At 37.8% G+C, this 16,965-nt stretch overlaps 1 protein-coding gene across 1 annotated transcript; it reads left to right on the top strand.

The window, feature by feature from the left end:
* Positions 1-1,588: 1,588 nt before the first annotated feature.
* Positions 1,589-6,552, top strand: il10ra (interleukin 10 receptor, alpha). The gene is made up of 7 exons (XM_044204154.1): positions 1,589-2,130; positions 2,746-2,872; positions 3,133-3,302; positions 3,428-3,573; positions 4,063-4,231; positions 5,147-5,265; positions 5,530-6,552. Exons 1-7 carry the CDS (start codon positions 2,040-2,042, stop codon positions 6,454-6,456), a joined length of 1,749 nt encoding a protein of 582 aa, XP_044060089.1. The 5' UTR covers positions 1,589-2,039; the 3' UTR covers positions 6,457-6,552.
* The last annotated feature ends 10,413 nt before the right edge of the window (positions 6,553-16,965 follow it).

Genomic DNA, 16,965 nt, shown 5'->3' with positions numbered 1-16,965 from the left:
GGAACTAAAACTTAAACAGTCACATGTGAAGAGGAGGTGAGAAATATAAGGGGAAACAGAGGTCACATTAAGAGAAAAGTGCCTTCTCAGAATTGAAAGTACATTTTCAAAATTCAAGCACTGAATTATTCAGAAGAGTATAAACAAAGTAAAACAAATGATCAACTAATGATTGGCTTCTCTGCCTGAACATCCTGGTGAATTCCTCTTCAGTGTAGTAATACTGGCATTGAGGTCTGAGTTATGTGAAGGCTAATAACTTATCAATGCAGTTTCAGTGGGACTCATTATAAACATTAGGTTAGCGTGCAAACAACAAGAGTTTGATCTTTTCATGATGAGACAAATGTCCCGTGAAGGATGTAAACATTGTATTTTGTTACCAAAACAAGGTCATGAGAAAATATTGGGTAAAGGCTGGCACTGATGTACTGTAAACAGAATTGAGTGAAATAGTTTGGTTGATTCAACAGTAAACATCCCTTTAGTTTCAGGGCAATTGTATTATAAATCCATCTTGTTATTTCACGTTTATTATAGAGCAGTAGGAAAATCCAGATGTATAAGTATTTAGGCCTTGTTTAAAGTTTTGCACATTATGTCTGTTATGCAATGGTAATACTGACAGTCAGTACGTGAAGGTACATTTCTCAGAAAATGGTCCCTGGATAAACGGTTTTTAACCTGTGACCAGTAGGATCAAATTTTTGAGAAATTAGCTAGAAACTATTTCTAGCTAATATGAAAAAGAAATTCATATCTTACATATCCACCCACAATAACCTTTATACCACACATTCCCTTGTAAGATCTGCAGAAAAGTGACAAAAGGTTGACCAAAACTGGTGTATTTGTCAGTAAGATAAGGTGTGGAGATACGTTCCATGGTTACTGTGGTTTGTTGAGATTATAGATAAGAGACAGATACTCAGCTGATAAGATTTTGAAAAGGTTATGGCTCTCTTACTGTCACTTAGTTAACATGAGTTTATAACTTACTTACAAGACATTTTAAGACATGACATAAAAGAAAAATCTTAATTCCAGCCTCATAACTTGTATGCAAGACTCATAATGCATAGAGTTATGAAGGAATTAGGCCTATAGGGCTGTGATGCATTAAAAATCATGACTTATGTCTGTCAACAAATCAAGCAATGGCTTACCTTTTTTGCCTTTTATTCATGTTTGTTTTGCTTGTTAAACATATTCATTCAAATTATCCCATTATTATGTGTATTTTCAGTTGTCCCTTTCTGACAGCCGTCTCATTGCTCTTTGCAAAAATCACGTGCAATGCAGCCAACCACAACTGGCCAACAACAAATACATGGCCCGTAGTCAAAAAGGCATGCACACACAAACTAAACAGATGCAAGCAAAGACAAGATGTGTTTGCTACTGGTTCCAATTGTATATTTTTCATAAACTAAGAAATGAAAAAATACAAATTTTCTTTAAAAGCATCAATGCCTCTCTTATCTAACTACTGCCTACAATTAAAGAAAGTGAAAGGGGAATCCCTGAATGCTTCCCTTTTCTTGTCTCTGAGGTGTGTAAAGTCCAACTTCTTTAACAGCCGTCAACAGCAGTTCACTGTACATCATGAACCTGCTGAGAGTGTGGAAAAAAGAAATGAAAAAGAAAAAGAGGAAGGAAAGGGTTTGGAGAGAGAGAGATAGAGAGAGAGAGAGAGAGTCGAAACTAGCAGCAGCGTCACTGATGTAGTCACAACAGGAAACGCATCATCTGAGAGGGAGGGGAACTGAGCAAGAGAGGGAGGAATCTGGGTAGAACTACGTAATTTAAATCATTAGGGAAAAACAAGCTGCATTTGTTATTTCTGCCACAGATGAACAGACACCACTTCAGCAAGAGAACAGCTGCTTTACTTTTGTCAACATTTATCAAAACTTTAATGTTAATCTGAAGCTTTACACAGAGTTGCTGAGAAGAAAAGATACTTCTACAGACATTTTTCCTCCCTGATGATTGGAATAAGGGACTTTATTGGCAGCTACTGTGTGGATTATGCCTGAATGATGAGACCTCTCCAGACACCAGAAGTGGATATGAGCAACAAGACACCAATTCTTGTCTTCCTGATTATCTATATAAACTGTGTGTCAGGTAATTAACAACTTTTATTACACTGTATCTTAAGTCTGATTGTTTTATCTGTTTTATTTAATCTTGTTTTGTGTTTAAATTATTTTTACTATGGTTATTCATTATTGAATTGTTACAGTCACCATTTTATGTGAAATACTATAAGTCAAATACAGAAATTCTGGAAAATATTAATCTGTTATGATGAAACCAATTTGTTTTAAACCTCTCTTTCCCATATGGTTTCCACCACGAAGGCGTCACGGGGGGAAATTTTGTTTTTTAATTTAAAAAAAAAATTACATTTATCACAGATTATCCTGTTCCATAAATCCCACAGTAGAAATAGGTAAAACTCTGTTCCATTTCACAAAAAACCTACAATGTCATTATGATCAGACATGTCATTATGATCTGTATAACTGATTTGCAAGATCGCTGTCATTTCATCAACCAGACTTCCGTTTCTCCTTCTGACCACTTCTTTCACAAAGCATCTCAATAAAAAAAAAATGCGTAGACCATTACAGTTTGAAATCAAAGTGTTATAAATGTCTCCTCTCTCGGCATATAAAATAAAAATGATCTTGTGATAATGAGCTGTGAATGTACATCATAATTCTCCCATTTTTTCAGTGAAAGGACTGGGCATCCCTCAGCTTGACAAACTGGTGGTGAAGATTTTGGATGGGGAGGTAATAGTACTTTGGAAACATCCTGTGGACGCCCCTTCAAACTCCCAGTACAATGTACAAATGGCAAAGTATGTTTAACTTCAAAATATCAGTAATACCACTTTCACTTCAGAGTTACAGTGTTCTGTGCACCAACTTCCTATCATTTTGTAATTAAAATTTCCTGCTTACATTTGTTTACCTCTTTACTATGTTATTTGTGTCCATTGGTTTGTATGATTTACCAGAGAGAATTGCTGAGTCTGACTTTTATTGATTTTATTCAACTTTTTATCATCCATGAATTGCACTCTTTCTGGTTGGTGACTGGTGTGTTTTCTGTCCTCAGGTATACTGGTGAATGGGCCACGGTGGCCAGCTGCACAGGGATCACAAAGACCTACTGTGACCTCAGCAGCTATATACATGACTATCACGCTGGCTACAAGGTCAGAGTTCAGATGGTCGTAGGAGATGATGTGTCTGAGTGGACAGCCAAGAAATTTCTGCCAAATACAAGTAAGCATAGTTGTCAGTTTGGTATGATGTCAGGGTAGTGTGATTAAAACATAGGATTTTGGCTGGTTAAGTAATAATTTAGGCACAATATAAGGTTGTTTTCTTACCTTTTTCTGTTTCTATAGGTGAATTGCAGCCTCCCTCCTTCACTTTGTGGGCTACTTCCAGCACTCTAACAGTTTATGTTCACCAAAAACCCATTCTGAGAAAACTCTTTCCTTATGGGCTCACCTACACCATCTACCTGGAGGAGAGAGGACAAGAAACTAAGGTGGGTGTTAGAATTAGGTTTAAACACACAATACGTAAAATAATGTAAGAAAACACAAGATTGGGACTAATTAATTGGAACACTCTTAAGTTGATTGGCAGAGCTTTTAAAACACAGACAAACACTCTAGACAACAGGTAAATCTAATTTGTTAATGTTTTTTGATTATGTGAAATGGTTGTTAATTAATCAATGCTACTAAAACATAGCTATATTTTCAATTATGTTCAGTTGAGAAACAAACAAAAAACTTATTTTTCATTTATTAGTCAAACTCTACAATTATGTATGTGAATATACCTGTAATTTATGTTTTAAAAATCTTGATTGGGCCTTGGTCAGGTGAAAATCTTTTTTACAATATTTCAACATCTAACTTATCTGCCTGAATCAACATCTGAACCTTACTCATCCCGGGCTATATTGTACAGTGCGCTCTACACTGTACAGTACTTTGATCTGCATGGCATTTTGATTTTTACCCCACAGAATACCACAGCATACCTGAAAGATGATGTGGGGGACCATCAGAGGACTAAGACTTTCAGTTCTCTGCACTGGGGGAGAGAGCACTGTGTCAGCATCAAGGTAGAGGGCAATGGAGCTCTTTCCAAAAGCAGTGTATCCCACAAACAGTGTCTAGTGCTACCAGAGCAAGGTAAGAAAAACATTATAATGATGATGCACAGTTAAGAGACAGCAGCATTGAACAAGAGTTATCATTTAGGTTTGTTTTGTTGATTTATTTGCCCAAGTAAAAGAAAACACAAAAAATTACATTAATAATACATTAAAAGATTGAAAAATACTTTTAGCTGGTGAGATAAAAAGAAAAACAAATGGCTTTACAAAGACATCTCAGCATGAAAAGACATAGAACAATGTCAACTAAAATTGGATTTTAACGCCGACTAATAATTGTATGTGCCAAAAATAAAATAAACATGAAATACGTAAATATGTTAATTGCTGCTAACAGGCATGGCACACAAAAGAATAGTTCAACGTTTTGGGAAATATACTTATTCCCTTTCCTGCCGAGAATTTATAAGAAGATCGATATCACTCTCATGTCTGTGCGCTAAATGTAAGGCTACAAAGCAGCTGGTTAGCTTAGCTTAGCATAAAGACTATAAACAGGGGGAAACAGCTAGCCTGGCTCTGTTCAATGGTAACAAAATCTGCCTGTCCACACCTCAAAAAGCACAGTAATTAACACATATCTTGTTTGTTTAATCCAGCACAAAATCCCCCATTAAACTGCAACGTGTTGTTTTTTTCACTTTTTTGTTCCTCCATTTATTTCTGCCAAGCTAAGTTAACCAGCTGCTGGTGGTAGTTTTATATTTACCATACAGGAATGAGATCTTTTTGTACAATCTTCTCATCTAACTCTTGGCAAGAAGCGTATTTCCCAAAATGTCAAACTAATCCTTTAAGCCTAAATTTAAAGTTTGTGAGAAACTAAGATTGTACAATATAATACAGGTTTAAATCTAGAGCTTTGGGGAAAGCCTTTCACCTATAACAACCTCACTCCTATTAAACTTTTTCCTATTTTTGTTCCTTCCAGAATGGTTCATAATTGCTGTGTCATCCCTATCTATACTGGGTGTGCTGGCCTTCGTTGCTATCATGGCAACCACCTTCCTGTGTTACCTGAGACGTCCAGAGAAAACACCTGCTGCATTGGTAAGTGTATTGGGAGGAATTGCAGTCTGTGCAATATTGTACTGTCAACTATGTGGAAAACGGAACCAAAAGTTGTCAAGAAGATAGAAAGAAAAAGCAAAAGGAGATCACAACCTTGGTTGTAAATATCCCTTTGCATCACTTTCTTGATGTTAGCCTTGCTGAGATGTTTCAGTTGGTCATAACTATAAATAACGTTTAAAAGTGACTTCATAAAACATAATTAATAATACAACAACCTCTTCTACTCTCTTCTCACCCCAGAAATCCCCTGTAAGTGGCTGGCTCCCACTCTCTGTTGGAGAAGGGACTATGGAGGTTGTTACAGACAAAGGATGGTTCCTGTCCAGTTACAGAACAGAAGTGAAAAACTGTGTCAAAGACCCAGTGACTCATGTTACGGTAACAGAGGGCAATGAAGAGGACAGGAGGACAAGCATGGACAGTGGGGTCAGCATGGAGTCCAACTCTGCCACAAACATCGGAGGACGTCCTCCAATGAGACAAGAGGACAGTGGCTGTGGGAGCTTGGGCGGACCAGAGAGCTCCACAAGCAGTCAGACAGATTACCCGAGGCAGGATGGGAGGACTGATACCGACATAGCTAGGAAGAGGGAGGATAGTGGGGTGGGGCTCGGCTGCCAGCTCGATTCTTCTTCCATGAATCTGGATGGACAGGACATTGGGTCTCTAAAGGAAGCTGTTGCTGGGGGTAATTATCGCAGCCAGAGCCCCTCTGCTGTGCAGGTTCATGTCTGTGATGACGAGGAGATGTTTAAACAGATGCTTCCTGGCTCAATTTTGGCCGAAGTGGTCACAGGCTACAGGGCTGGACCTCAATCGTGTATTTGCTCAGGAGCAGGTCAATGCACTTGGTGCCATAAACAAGACCATTATGGAACTGAAGTTATCAAACAATACAAAGCTATGTGTATTGACAATGGACTACTGAGCGGCAAATGTGATTTTGTGAACTCTTACAAAAGGGGGTTTGCATTTTCAAGTTATTCTAAAAAAACACAAATGGACACTGTCACAATGGATGACTTGGAAACAACTTTTATACAACTGGGAGAGACTTTCCCTCTGCTAACAGCTCTATCACAGGTGCCCCTAGTGGAGGGAGGACAGGACTTCAATATGAACGATGTGTCCCTCTCTCTTTGTGACGTACAGCTCAAAACTGACTGATAAACTGCGGCATGCAACAATGCTATTTATAAAATCATGCTGATGTAACCTGCATGAGTGCTATACTGACACAATAAACTCCCTTTTCCCACATGACACACCGTCTGAATTATGACATAGAAGCCTGAGATAGTATTTGGGGAGTAGAAATGCTCCAGTATTGAAAATCTGAAGGAAAAAGGGGGAAACAGAGCAAGCAACAGGCTATAATTGAACATAGGAAGGAAAAAGAGGTTAGACCACACAGCTGTTGGCTGGTAGCTGTTGGTTTAAGTCTCAGGAGCTTCTAAAGATGGCAAATGCAACATCAAAGATCTTATTCAACCCTGTCTCACTGGGTATATTTACAATGGACTAAAATACAATATGCCGGAAGTGAAACTGGTGTGGGGAGCCCTGCAGAGAAACGGTTTGACAGTTACGTGCTTTTGGACATTTCATAATGTCTTCCTGCCTCTCATCTCTGCTAACAACGATACCCTATGCTTTTAATCCACCCTTAAAGTTTCTGAAAAGTTTTTTTTTTCTTGCCACTATTTAAGTATTAGACTAAGTAAAATACTTGGGAGCCACTTTAAAGTGAATTAATTTCTCACTCGTCATTAATATTGTCAGATCATTTCTTAATATATCGTCATTCCACAAACTTTTGCAATATCAGGTGGTGTCAAACAAAGGCAGAATTGAGGAGCAAATATTTCTTTCCTCATTTTCTATTATGTGCAGGGCATTTCGTTACATTTCGTTATTTCGTTACAGATTCTTTTCATGTTCTCTGACTCAACAAGTGACATTCATAAGTCTTAAACTGCAGCCCTGTCCTTCAGCTACTTTCCTGTTTAAAATATTTATTTTTAAAAAATTATTTATTGTGTATTACTGTAAATATATGTGACTCTGCTCTTCTAGATGTGATTAAAAGAAACTGTCTCACTGGAATGTTCTGTAAATTTCATACATTCACAAAAAAACACAACCAGGAAACAAATGGCATGCTGTTTATTAAAGAAACCATGACTCAAAGAAACCAGCAAACATGAGGAAAACCCTGAAACAACAGAGTGATACCTACTGGAAAATAAACAGTACATATCAGTTATCTGTACATGGGATCCCCATATGTAAATCGTGAACAGGAACCAGAGCAGTGGTTTTGAAGCTTCTAAACTAAGAAACACTTCCTCTTTCAGGCTGGTTTAAAAAAGTCCCGCTTCACATTGTCAACAGGGCTGACTTTCCAGGTACTCAACATTTACCTCAGTGAAATAATATCTTCACATTAGCTGTTGGGTAAATGCTACTCTATTGGGATGAAGTAGATATCTGGCAGTGGTAGGAAAATCATGTGGCCTACTTCCCCATGTGCAGCAGTACAAGGGAAGTGAGACAACTTTTGGCTAATGCTGAAGGTTGAGAAAAAAAAATCCTTCTTCAAACTGCAAAGTATCACATGTTACAGTATGTGTCCACTGATGATCACCAAACAGGTCATCGTTCATTCAAAGCTCACACTTCTTCTTTTATCACTACATGTTTGGCTGGATTAACCTGTTAGGAGGCTCTCGGGTAAACATTTTCTTTTGAGCATCTATTGATCCCCCACCTACCACCCTCTGTATGTACCCTCCAAGTTCCCATTATGTCTAGTGCTAACAGTACTCCCATGCTAGAATAATACTTTTTGTGCTACTTAAGCACAAGGTAATTTGATTCAACACAAAGCTCCGAAAATTAGATTTTGATGCAGGGTCCCTCTACAAGAAATGGTCAAAAAAATAGCTAATTACCTATCTTAGTTCACATTGTAGCCTACTTTAGAGGTCAAATTCCACAACAAATTTGCAATTAATTACTAAAACAAATGGTTGTATTTTTGTAACACAAATTACCAAAACCAACTGATACGCGGTGAACCTGGGGCTTTTGGAGCTCCTCAGGGTCTATGAAGTCAAGACTTCTGCCTTGACTTCATGACAGGTTGTTCTTCCTGCTGAAGCTAGATTTATACTTTTGTATTAAATGACTGCCCTTAATGCAGAAGCATAAATCCAGCCGCGGCTACATGTTGGGCTCTGAAGCTTTGCCATAGGCCAAGCCATAGCTGACATGAGCCTCTTCAAGACTGTGACCACATGTTGTGGTTACAGCGGCTACAGAGACATCATGTGATTGACTGTTTGTGTTTTCTGATACCAGTAGAGACTGTTCACACTGAATAAAATATGAAGCATGTTGTGAAAAGGCTAAATTATCTTTTATTTTTCAGAAACACACATCAAGCAGAGCTAATTCCGCTGCAAACCTTCAGCTCACCATGACCACCACTTTCCATCACAGTGAATGAACATACGGTACATAATAGTTCCATATTCAGTAATGAAACAAGATGGACATTTCCACCGGCACTTGTATCAAAGAGTCAATTAAACAATGTAAACAGTCACTGTGGGGAATAGAATAATGACCTAATCACTTCTGATACACCAGTTTAGTGTTGCGGTGGTGCTATTAACGGGAGAAATCAAATTCTCAACGATACATCAAAACATACACCGTAGGTATCTAAGTCAGGACTCGTGCTAACCCCTTATGTCAAGTATAAATCCAATTTAAGTGAGGAAAAAAGTAATACTGTTACCCATTGCTGAGGCCCTAAAGGTTGTGTGGCAATTAGTGCTAATTTGATTAATTCATTTATTTGGTTATATTCACCACTAAAGCACATAAAAACTGAAATGATATGGGTCTTAAAAGGCGGCTTCTGCATTTTTACCTAATCTCGAGGCCCTGTGTCAAAATCTGGATTTAAAGCCTTTCATATGTTAGTTGTTATTACGCTTACAAGGTGCATATTCCTAAATACATTTGTGCACACAAAGCACAGCCAGCCTGGGGCAGTTGATTTCTGGGATTCTGCGCAAAATATAATGAAGCTGCTATGTGTAGTCTGGTGATTGCTCTTTACCAGATAAGCCAACACAATACATACACGTTGCACAGAATAGGGGCCACTTTACAGGTTAATCTGGCCTGTTACCCACAATAGTGTAACTATTTCACAGATTGCATTGGAACTGGACACTGTGTTTAGAATTTGCCAAATTAATCAGTGATATTGATACATGAACTAAATACTTAAATCAAATTAGACTGGCTCCAATCAAATTTCTGTGTGCTATTTTGAGGGTAAAAGATCTCAGTAACCAAGAAGAAAAAGTTGATCTGTGCATTGACATCTGGCTTCATCACTCATTTCAGTCTGTGGCACAGCGCTACAATTGATGCATATCCAATGATCAGTGACTGCCAGTAGCTCAGCACGAGTTAATTCAGATTGTGCTCAGCCACAACATATTGTAAATCAGCACAGCTGCAGCTATTATGGATTCATCACATTTCAGAAATGGAAATGGCAACAGTAATCTATCAGAGAGAGCTATTAATGTGTGAAAAAAGTGCTACTGCAGTGTACTTTTTGAAAAACATGATATGTAGTTTGGAAACCAGATCGAAGTAATTTCACCCAGATTAAAAGAAGTTTTGTGGAGATTCACAACTGAGCAACATTTACAGGAAGTGTTTTGTACCAGCTAGCCATAGGAAAGTGGTATTTCTTACCTTTGACTAACTGGCTTGAATTTGCCTTTCATGACCAAGGCACTGTGACAACAGACTCAACTTTTTAATTTTAATGTTTGATCTCTTAATATAATTACAAAAGGAAGAAATGCAGAGAAAGGTTTTTAAACATTGCAGACCCACAAGTGGATCATCATTGCCATTTACATTGATGTGCTGTAAAATATGGCATCAGTACACAGAGGGGAACTTGAAGTCATCATAAATAACTTCAGTTACAGTCATGAAAAAACTTTCTAACTTTTATTTTTGTGTTGTGCACATCTAAGTTATGACTGTTTTTGACTGAATAGAAAAGTTGACCTTTATTCACCTTATTGTAGGCAGCTCATTTCAGAAAAACATCAGATACAGAGAAACATGTTTTAGTTTCATTAAAGGAAAAAGTATGAGACATTAGTTCCGTCAGCCATAGAAAGTATCAAAAAGGAGGTAGATATGTGACTTTGGAGGGAAGTCACCTGCAGCTTACAAGAAAACTGATCTGCCTGGTTGTTGTGGTTGAGCTGTTGATATTCTGCCTTCGCCTCTTCTCACCAGCAGCAGAATGCATTTGTTTCTGTGTGTGTGTGTGTGTGTGGGGGGGAGATACTCAAATTTGTACCACGAGAAGCCACATGTTAAACTGAGACAGTTCTCATAACAAATAGCAAAACTGACAAAAGTGAAATTGCAAGAAAATATATGGTATATCTACATGTATATTCCACATTATTTTTAATTAATTCTTTTACATTGTCATTAAAATGACATAATAGTACAACTTTGCATACACAGTAGCATGTAATGCCCCTCTTTCTGTTTCAAGACAAAGTGGGCACTTCTGTTTTCAAGACAATTCTAAAATTCAAAGTTGGCTAAGAGGCAGTTGACATGGTCCGTAAAGCATGACATCACAAAAACGTTATGTAAAAAAATGTATGTAAAAAAATGTATGTAAAAAAAACATGGTAAATTCCCTTCTCAGTATTCAGGTTAAAACATCAACATGAATTGTAGCAGCAAAATAAAAACAAGAACAGAGAACATACATGCTGAAAACAAGATGGGTGACGCATAGGAAAGTGGCAGACAAGGGGTGTGCCTTCTGTCACAGTGGTTGCCAGAATCAACTGCCATCAGCAGCGTCATTTCATGACACTGCTGATGGAGAAGGGAGGCAGAGACTTCTTTAAGCTGACTTTGCTGTAGATAGAGAGATCAAACACACCAAGCTTACCCATGCAACCATGAAGCAATTATGTATGAGGAAATAAAATGTTGTATGTGAAAGGCCTGAGAGGAAAAATCCACTTACGTGAGCACTTTGTCTTTCAATGACGGCTCTATAGAGGAATAAAAGGAGACAGAGTGAAAATGCATTTCTATATGACAATAGCATGACAGATTCATCATATTGTAGTCTTAAAAGGGTCTTTGGATTGTTAAGAGTAACCAGGTCGATGAGATGTTGCTGTTGGACTTCTTAAATGTAATTTTTCAATGCTGTGTGCATGACAAATTCCATTCACTTCCATTGTATTGGGGAGGCAGCAGAGACACATACCTGAAACCTGGGCAGATAAAACTTTGCATGGCTCAATACCCTAGATGTAAGCTAGAAAGTATGTTTTTTTTGTTTGTAATTTGGGTGAAATGACTCATTAATGCCCCACTCACCCTTTTTTTTGCAGCACTTTTTGCATCTGTGCTTGCAGCATAATTGTACAATGGCAATGGTGAAAAGGATCGCCAGGATCCCAAAGCCCACGGCAATCCCGACTGCCGTTGAGTTTACCCTGCTCCCTGCAAACACAAATACAGAGAGGTAATTAGATTACAGCCGTAGATTAACACATTTTCACAGATCACCTTACAAGCATTCGAAGAACAATAAACAAGTCAACTGAATGACAAAAAGGTTATTTTTGAATTTTACAGGGTATACATAAATTATTACCAACTGAAATAGTCGTCTGTCTGGCTGCCTGGGCCTTACTGGATCAATATATATCTGTTCATTATGAATGAATATTCACTCTGATGAAATGAGATTGTGAAATCAATCTCTGGGAAAGATGATGGTTCTGCCTTCATTAGTAGTCTTTGGAGAAACACTGAACTGACAAGTGAGGAGGGAGTTTAAGAGACAAAAATACAGCTGGCACATGACGCAAACAGCTGAGATTATTATTATATTGTCCTTTCATTTTCTCTCTTTACTGCATAAGTATCAGCAGCAGCAGATGGAAAACTATTTATACAACTTAACTTTCTAAATTTGATTTACTCTGTCGTACCTTACATTTCAACCAATGGCTATACTGTACACGTACATGCAGTAATGACAATAGTAACTGGCCATGCAGATTTAAAAGACTTTCAAAAGTTCTAAGTTGCCAGCCAACACAATGAGAAGAGCTATTTATGGTTACAGGAAATAAGCAGAGCTCAATGACTGTGAAATGTACAACAAGCAAGCCAACAAAACATTAAAAGACACTTAATCCAATACAGCAGGAACAGCAATGTTGTAAAAGTAAAATACTAAAATAAATCCGAATCACTATGCAGAGCAATTTTTTGAAAGTTGTTTGTGTGCGTCACAGTCACTGTAAACATAATTTAAATCTCAACTGAAAGATTCTTACCACCATTCCCCATAGCTGACTAGCCGGGATGACCAATGTTATCTCTTGTCTGTCTTCTCCTGTCCTCCCTGACCCACTTACTTGACTTTAAATCAGTCTTTATGAAATTATTTGTCTTGACTGCGAAGAACCAAAACAGAGTACTCTCTCTTCTTCCTTCTTTGCCTATGTCTGCCTGTCCATGTCCCCATGCCAGTCATTCTTTTAAACCAGTCCATCATCTTTGTCTACCTTACCCATCCCCCCATTATTAGAATGTTAGAACAAAGTGGATCCGACGACCTATCGTTCTTACATGGACGGTCATGCATAGCAACCCTTGCTTTACAAATTCACTCTGGAGTACTTTGAAACTGGGCAGTATAACAACTTTTCAAAAGACATTCACCCTTTTGTATGACAAAACAGGAAACTCAAACACAACCAGAAACTCTGACATTGTGGTCTTATTAAGCCTCGGGACAACTATCTTAAACTTTTCACTAAGTAAATACCCTTTTTTTGTCCCTCAGGTTCCCATAGTTCCAGTTGCAGCCTCTCCTTTTCCTCTCTATAACAAATCATTAACAGACAGCCAGGTAACAACACCTGAATCAGGTGGTGCACGGGGACTCCTGCTGGATGACTGAGTTACTACACCTCTTCATCATCGTTTAAACCAAATTTAATGCGGGTTGGAAAGAGTACCAAAACATCTGGCTCAAAAATAAGTAATCCTACTTTTTACACTGACTCGAAAAAATTCACTGAAAATGTATGGACAGTTTTTTTATCATATAACATAAGCAGATACTAGCTCCTGCCTCCCAATAAGGAGATCGTGGGTTCGTGGGATCGATTCCCGGACCAGACCAACATCACACAATCTCTCTGGGTGGAGTCTGCATGTCCTCCCCGTGTTACCGTGGGTTCTCTCCGGGTTCTCCGGCTTCCTCCCACCGTCCAAAGACATGCATGTGTAGGTTAATTGATAACTCTAAATTGCCCGTATTGAATGAATGTGAGAGTGAATGGTTGTCTGTCCTTGTCTGTGTCTGTGTTAGCCCTGCGACGAGTTGGCCACTGTCCAGGGTGTACCCTGCCTAAGGCCCAAAGTCACTGGGATAGGCTCCAGTCACCCGCGACCCCTAACGGGACCAAGCGGTAGAAAATGGATGGATGGATAAGCAGATACTATCTTGTTGTTGCATTTGAAGGGTAGATGGGTAGATTTCTTGAGTGCCTCCCACTCACACAATTGTACATCATTGAACACATGGAATTACCCACAATCAGTCACTATATTTTAGAATATATCAGGGGAAAGTACTGTAGTCACTCATTCCAGGACTGAATTAAAGTAAAAGACCTGCATTCACTTTTATGATTAGGTATAAATTGTCTTAAAAGTTTTGGGATTCATTTTGAAAGCTTGTCTCTTTCTCAGATTTTCATGATTGTTGGATGAACATGTGATAAGTGTATTAAACCTGGTAGCCGGTCTAACAAATAAAAGAGTTTTACCCTTTAAAAGAGGAAAATTATATATGAGAACAATGTGGTTGTCATGACAGTCGTGCAATGATTAACAATCACCACAAACTTTAATGTACAAAACTAATGTATCTTAGTAAGTAGTACCATTCACAATATGTTTTCAGTTCCGAGGGATGAAAAGTTTCCTGTTATTTAACCTGTGTGGGCGTCACACTCTGACATCACATTTAATCACAGAACATGAACCACAAAATGCGTTAAAAGGATACACAGCTGCCTTCCAATTACTAACATGTATTTGTACGGGTGACTGCATGTCTTATACTGATAAAAATGAGTTCTTGTACTGGTAAATACTGCTGTTAGGCAGAAATGAATATGCCTTTGACACCTCTAAAGTCATCTGAAATTTAAGTTGAATTGAAGTTCCCCCTTCCATCCACCACATGATTTGAAACTATCTCAACTTGTTTCTAAATTACATTCTGGTGTTGGTATGGATGCTGGAAGGAAACCTATTTCTCTTGAACAGCAGCAAATGAGTGCAGAGAAATTGGGGGTGTCTTCTTACCACTTATAAATCATAATTTAACAAGTCCTCCATTTCTCATTTTGAAATATCTCAACAACTATTGAATGGATTGCCATGAAATTTTGTCCTGACATTCATGGTCCCAAGACGATGCATCCTAATAACTTTGGTGATCCTCTGACTTTTTCTCTATTGCCACCATCATGTCAAACTTTTAATTTGTCCAATACTTTGGTTTATGAACAAATACCTGCAAAGCTAATGTCATTCATAAGCCTCATCTGTACTTGTACTGTGTTTAGTGCTAATTAGCTAATTAAGATGGTAGTGGTGAATGTAAGTTCTTTCTTGACCCTTGGGAACAGTATATGTAATGAAATAATCTAAACTCAACGGTCCACTCACTAGTTTTTAGAGGAGTAATGAGGAGTCTTGCACATGGGAATCCATATTCTAAGGCCTTTCATCAAAACAGAATGATGCCAATGTTGTCTTTGTCCCTTAGGCATCCTATAGTGTAACGTGATCAAAAGCAGTTGGATTATTTTGCAAAAGTTAAGTTAGTTCATCGTGATCCGCCTGCTCTGCAATAAAAATGGAAATGCATGCTTTCTTCACAATCAAGTCTGGTCCATAAAAGCCATATTAATTTGTAATCTGAATTTGATATAAGACAGTAAAACCCGGAGGGTAAACTTAAACCTTTAAGATGGGTAACGATTCCTTTATGTATACTGGTGCCATAGAATGGATATTTATCTGCTTTAATTAAAAAGGAGTCAAATCCCACGTTAAGCAATAGAAGCTTGATTGTATTCAATAGTATATGTTGTTTTATGTTTTAATTCTAATTTACTGATATCTGCATCTGCAACAATGTCATATGTTGTCTTTTATGATTTCTTTTTTTGGTGTCTATACCTTTTTCCTGGTTTCTGAAAAAAAATCTTATGAATTGTTTATTCATATAATATAATTTTCCAGTTGTTTTAGCTCCTATTCTAAGCTTATTCACTTTATTTCAGAGTCTTACAAGAGATGCCAGCAGGCAATTAGCTTAGCTTAGCATAAAGACAGGAAACAGGGTGAAACAGCTAGCCTGGCTCTGTCCAAAGGTAAAATAATCCAGCTACCAGCACCTCTAAAGCTCACTAATTAACACATTATATTTCTTTTGTTAATCACTACAAAAACTGAAGTGTAAAAACAAGTTGCGGTTTTACAGGGGGGGGGGGACTTTTTCTTGACTTCCCAAAGTCTTATTATCAGATTTCTTTTTACCTTTGGACCGAGCTAGGCTAGCTGAACTCACTTAACACAGAGAGAAGCTAACCATCCTGCTGTAGCTTTATATTTAGCATACCGACATGAGAGTGCTATCGATCGAACAATTCCTTAAATGTCAGACATTCAGTGTCTGGCTCCATCTTGACAGGCTAAATGTTTGGTGGATCTGTGAAAACACAAGGAAAAACATGAAAATAAATCCATGCAGACTGTATACCTGACAAAGTCTAATATGTTTTATTTCAGAAATATACTAAAAGCTCAGTAGAATTATAGATGAAATACACAAATTATTAATAGTGGGTCAAAATATCAATTTTCATAAATGTAGCCTATACCTTTGTGTCTGTGTGTTCATGAGGTGAGCGGTAACAGTAAGCAGAGAAAAAAATATTTTCAAGAAATCTTTGGGGATTTCTTGGTAATATGGCAGCAAATTACCATCACATCACACAGAGAAGTGTTACTGATCCTCTTTACAGTGTTTAAGGCAATAATAGATTATCAGGTTGCAAAGCCCTCTATCTATGATGATATCATCTATCACCATGTCATGATTACTGGATTGCTGCAGAAAACTTAAGTTGAATAACCTGATATAGTTCATATTTCTCAGCAGACACCAGAAAAAACACTTCCTTATACTGTAAATCCATTAAGTGAATATTGTCGGTGAGGTGAGACAGGCGGCAACTGACACAATGACACCATTAAAGTGTCATTGTGTTCCCAAAGGACAGTGACGCAGGACTTGAATCGTGGGATTTTTGTTGATCGTTTCTGGAATATCCACACAATTAAACCTCATGATACAATTGGAATGCTAGATAACATATTTTGGAATTAAATATATAATACATTTTGGACAGAAATTGTGTATTACCACAGACATTCTTGGTGGAGCTTGAATGCCTCTTTGTTTTTTGTCATGTTTGTTTTCCCCTC

Source organism: Siniperca chuatsi, linkage group LG7, assembly GCF_020085105.1.
Source record: "Siniperca chuatsi isolate FFG_IHB_CAS linkage group LG7, ASM2008510v1, whole genome shotgun sequence".
In the NCBI taxonomy this organism is placed as follows: domain Eukaryota; kingdom Metazoa; phylum Chordata; class Actinopteri; order Centrarchiformes; family Sinipercidae; genus Siniperca; species Siniperca chuatsi.
Note: the sequence above shows the minus strand (reverse complement) of the source record. Positions and strands in the feature narration are given on the sequence as shown.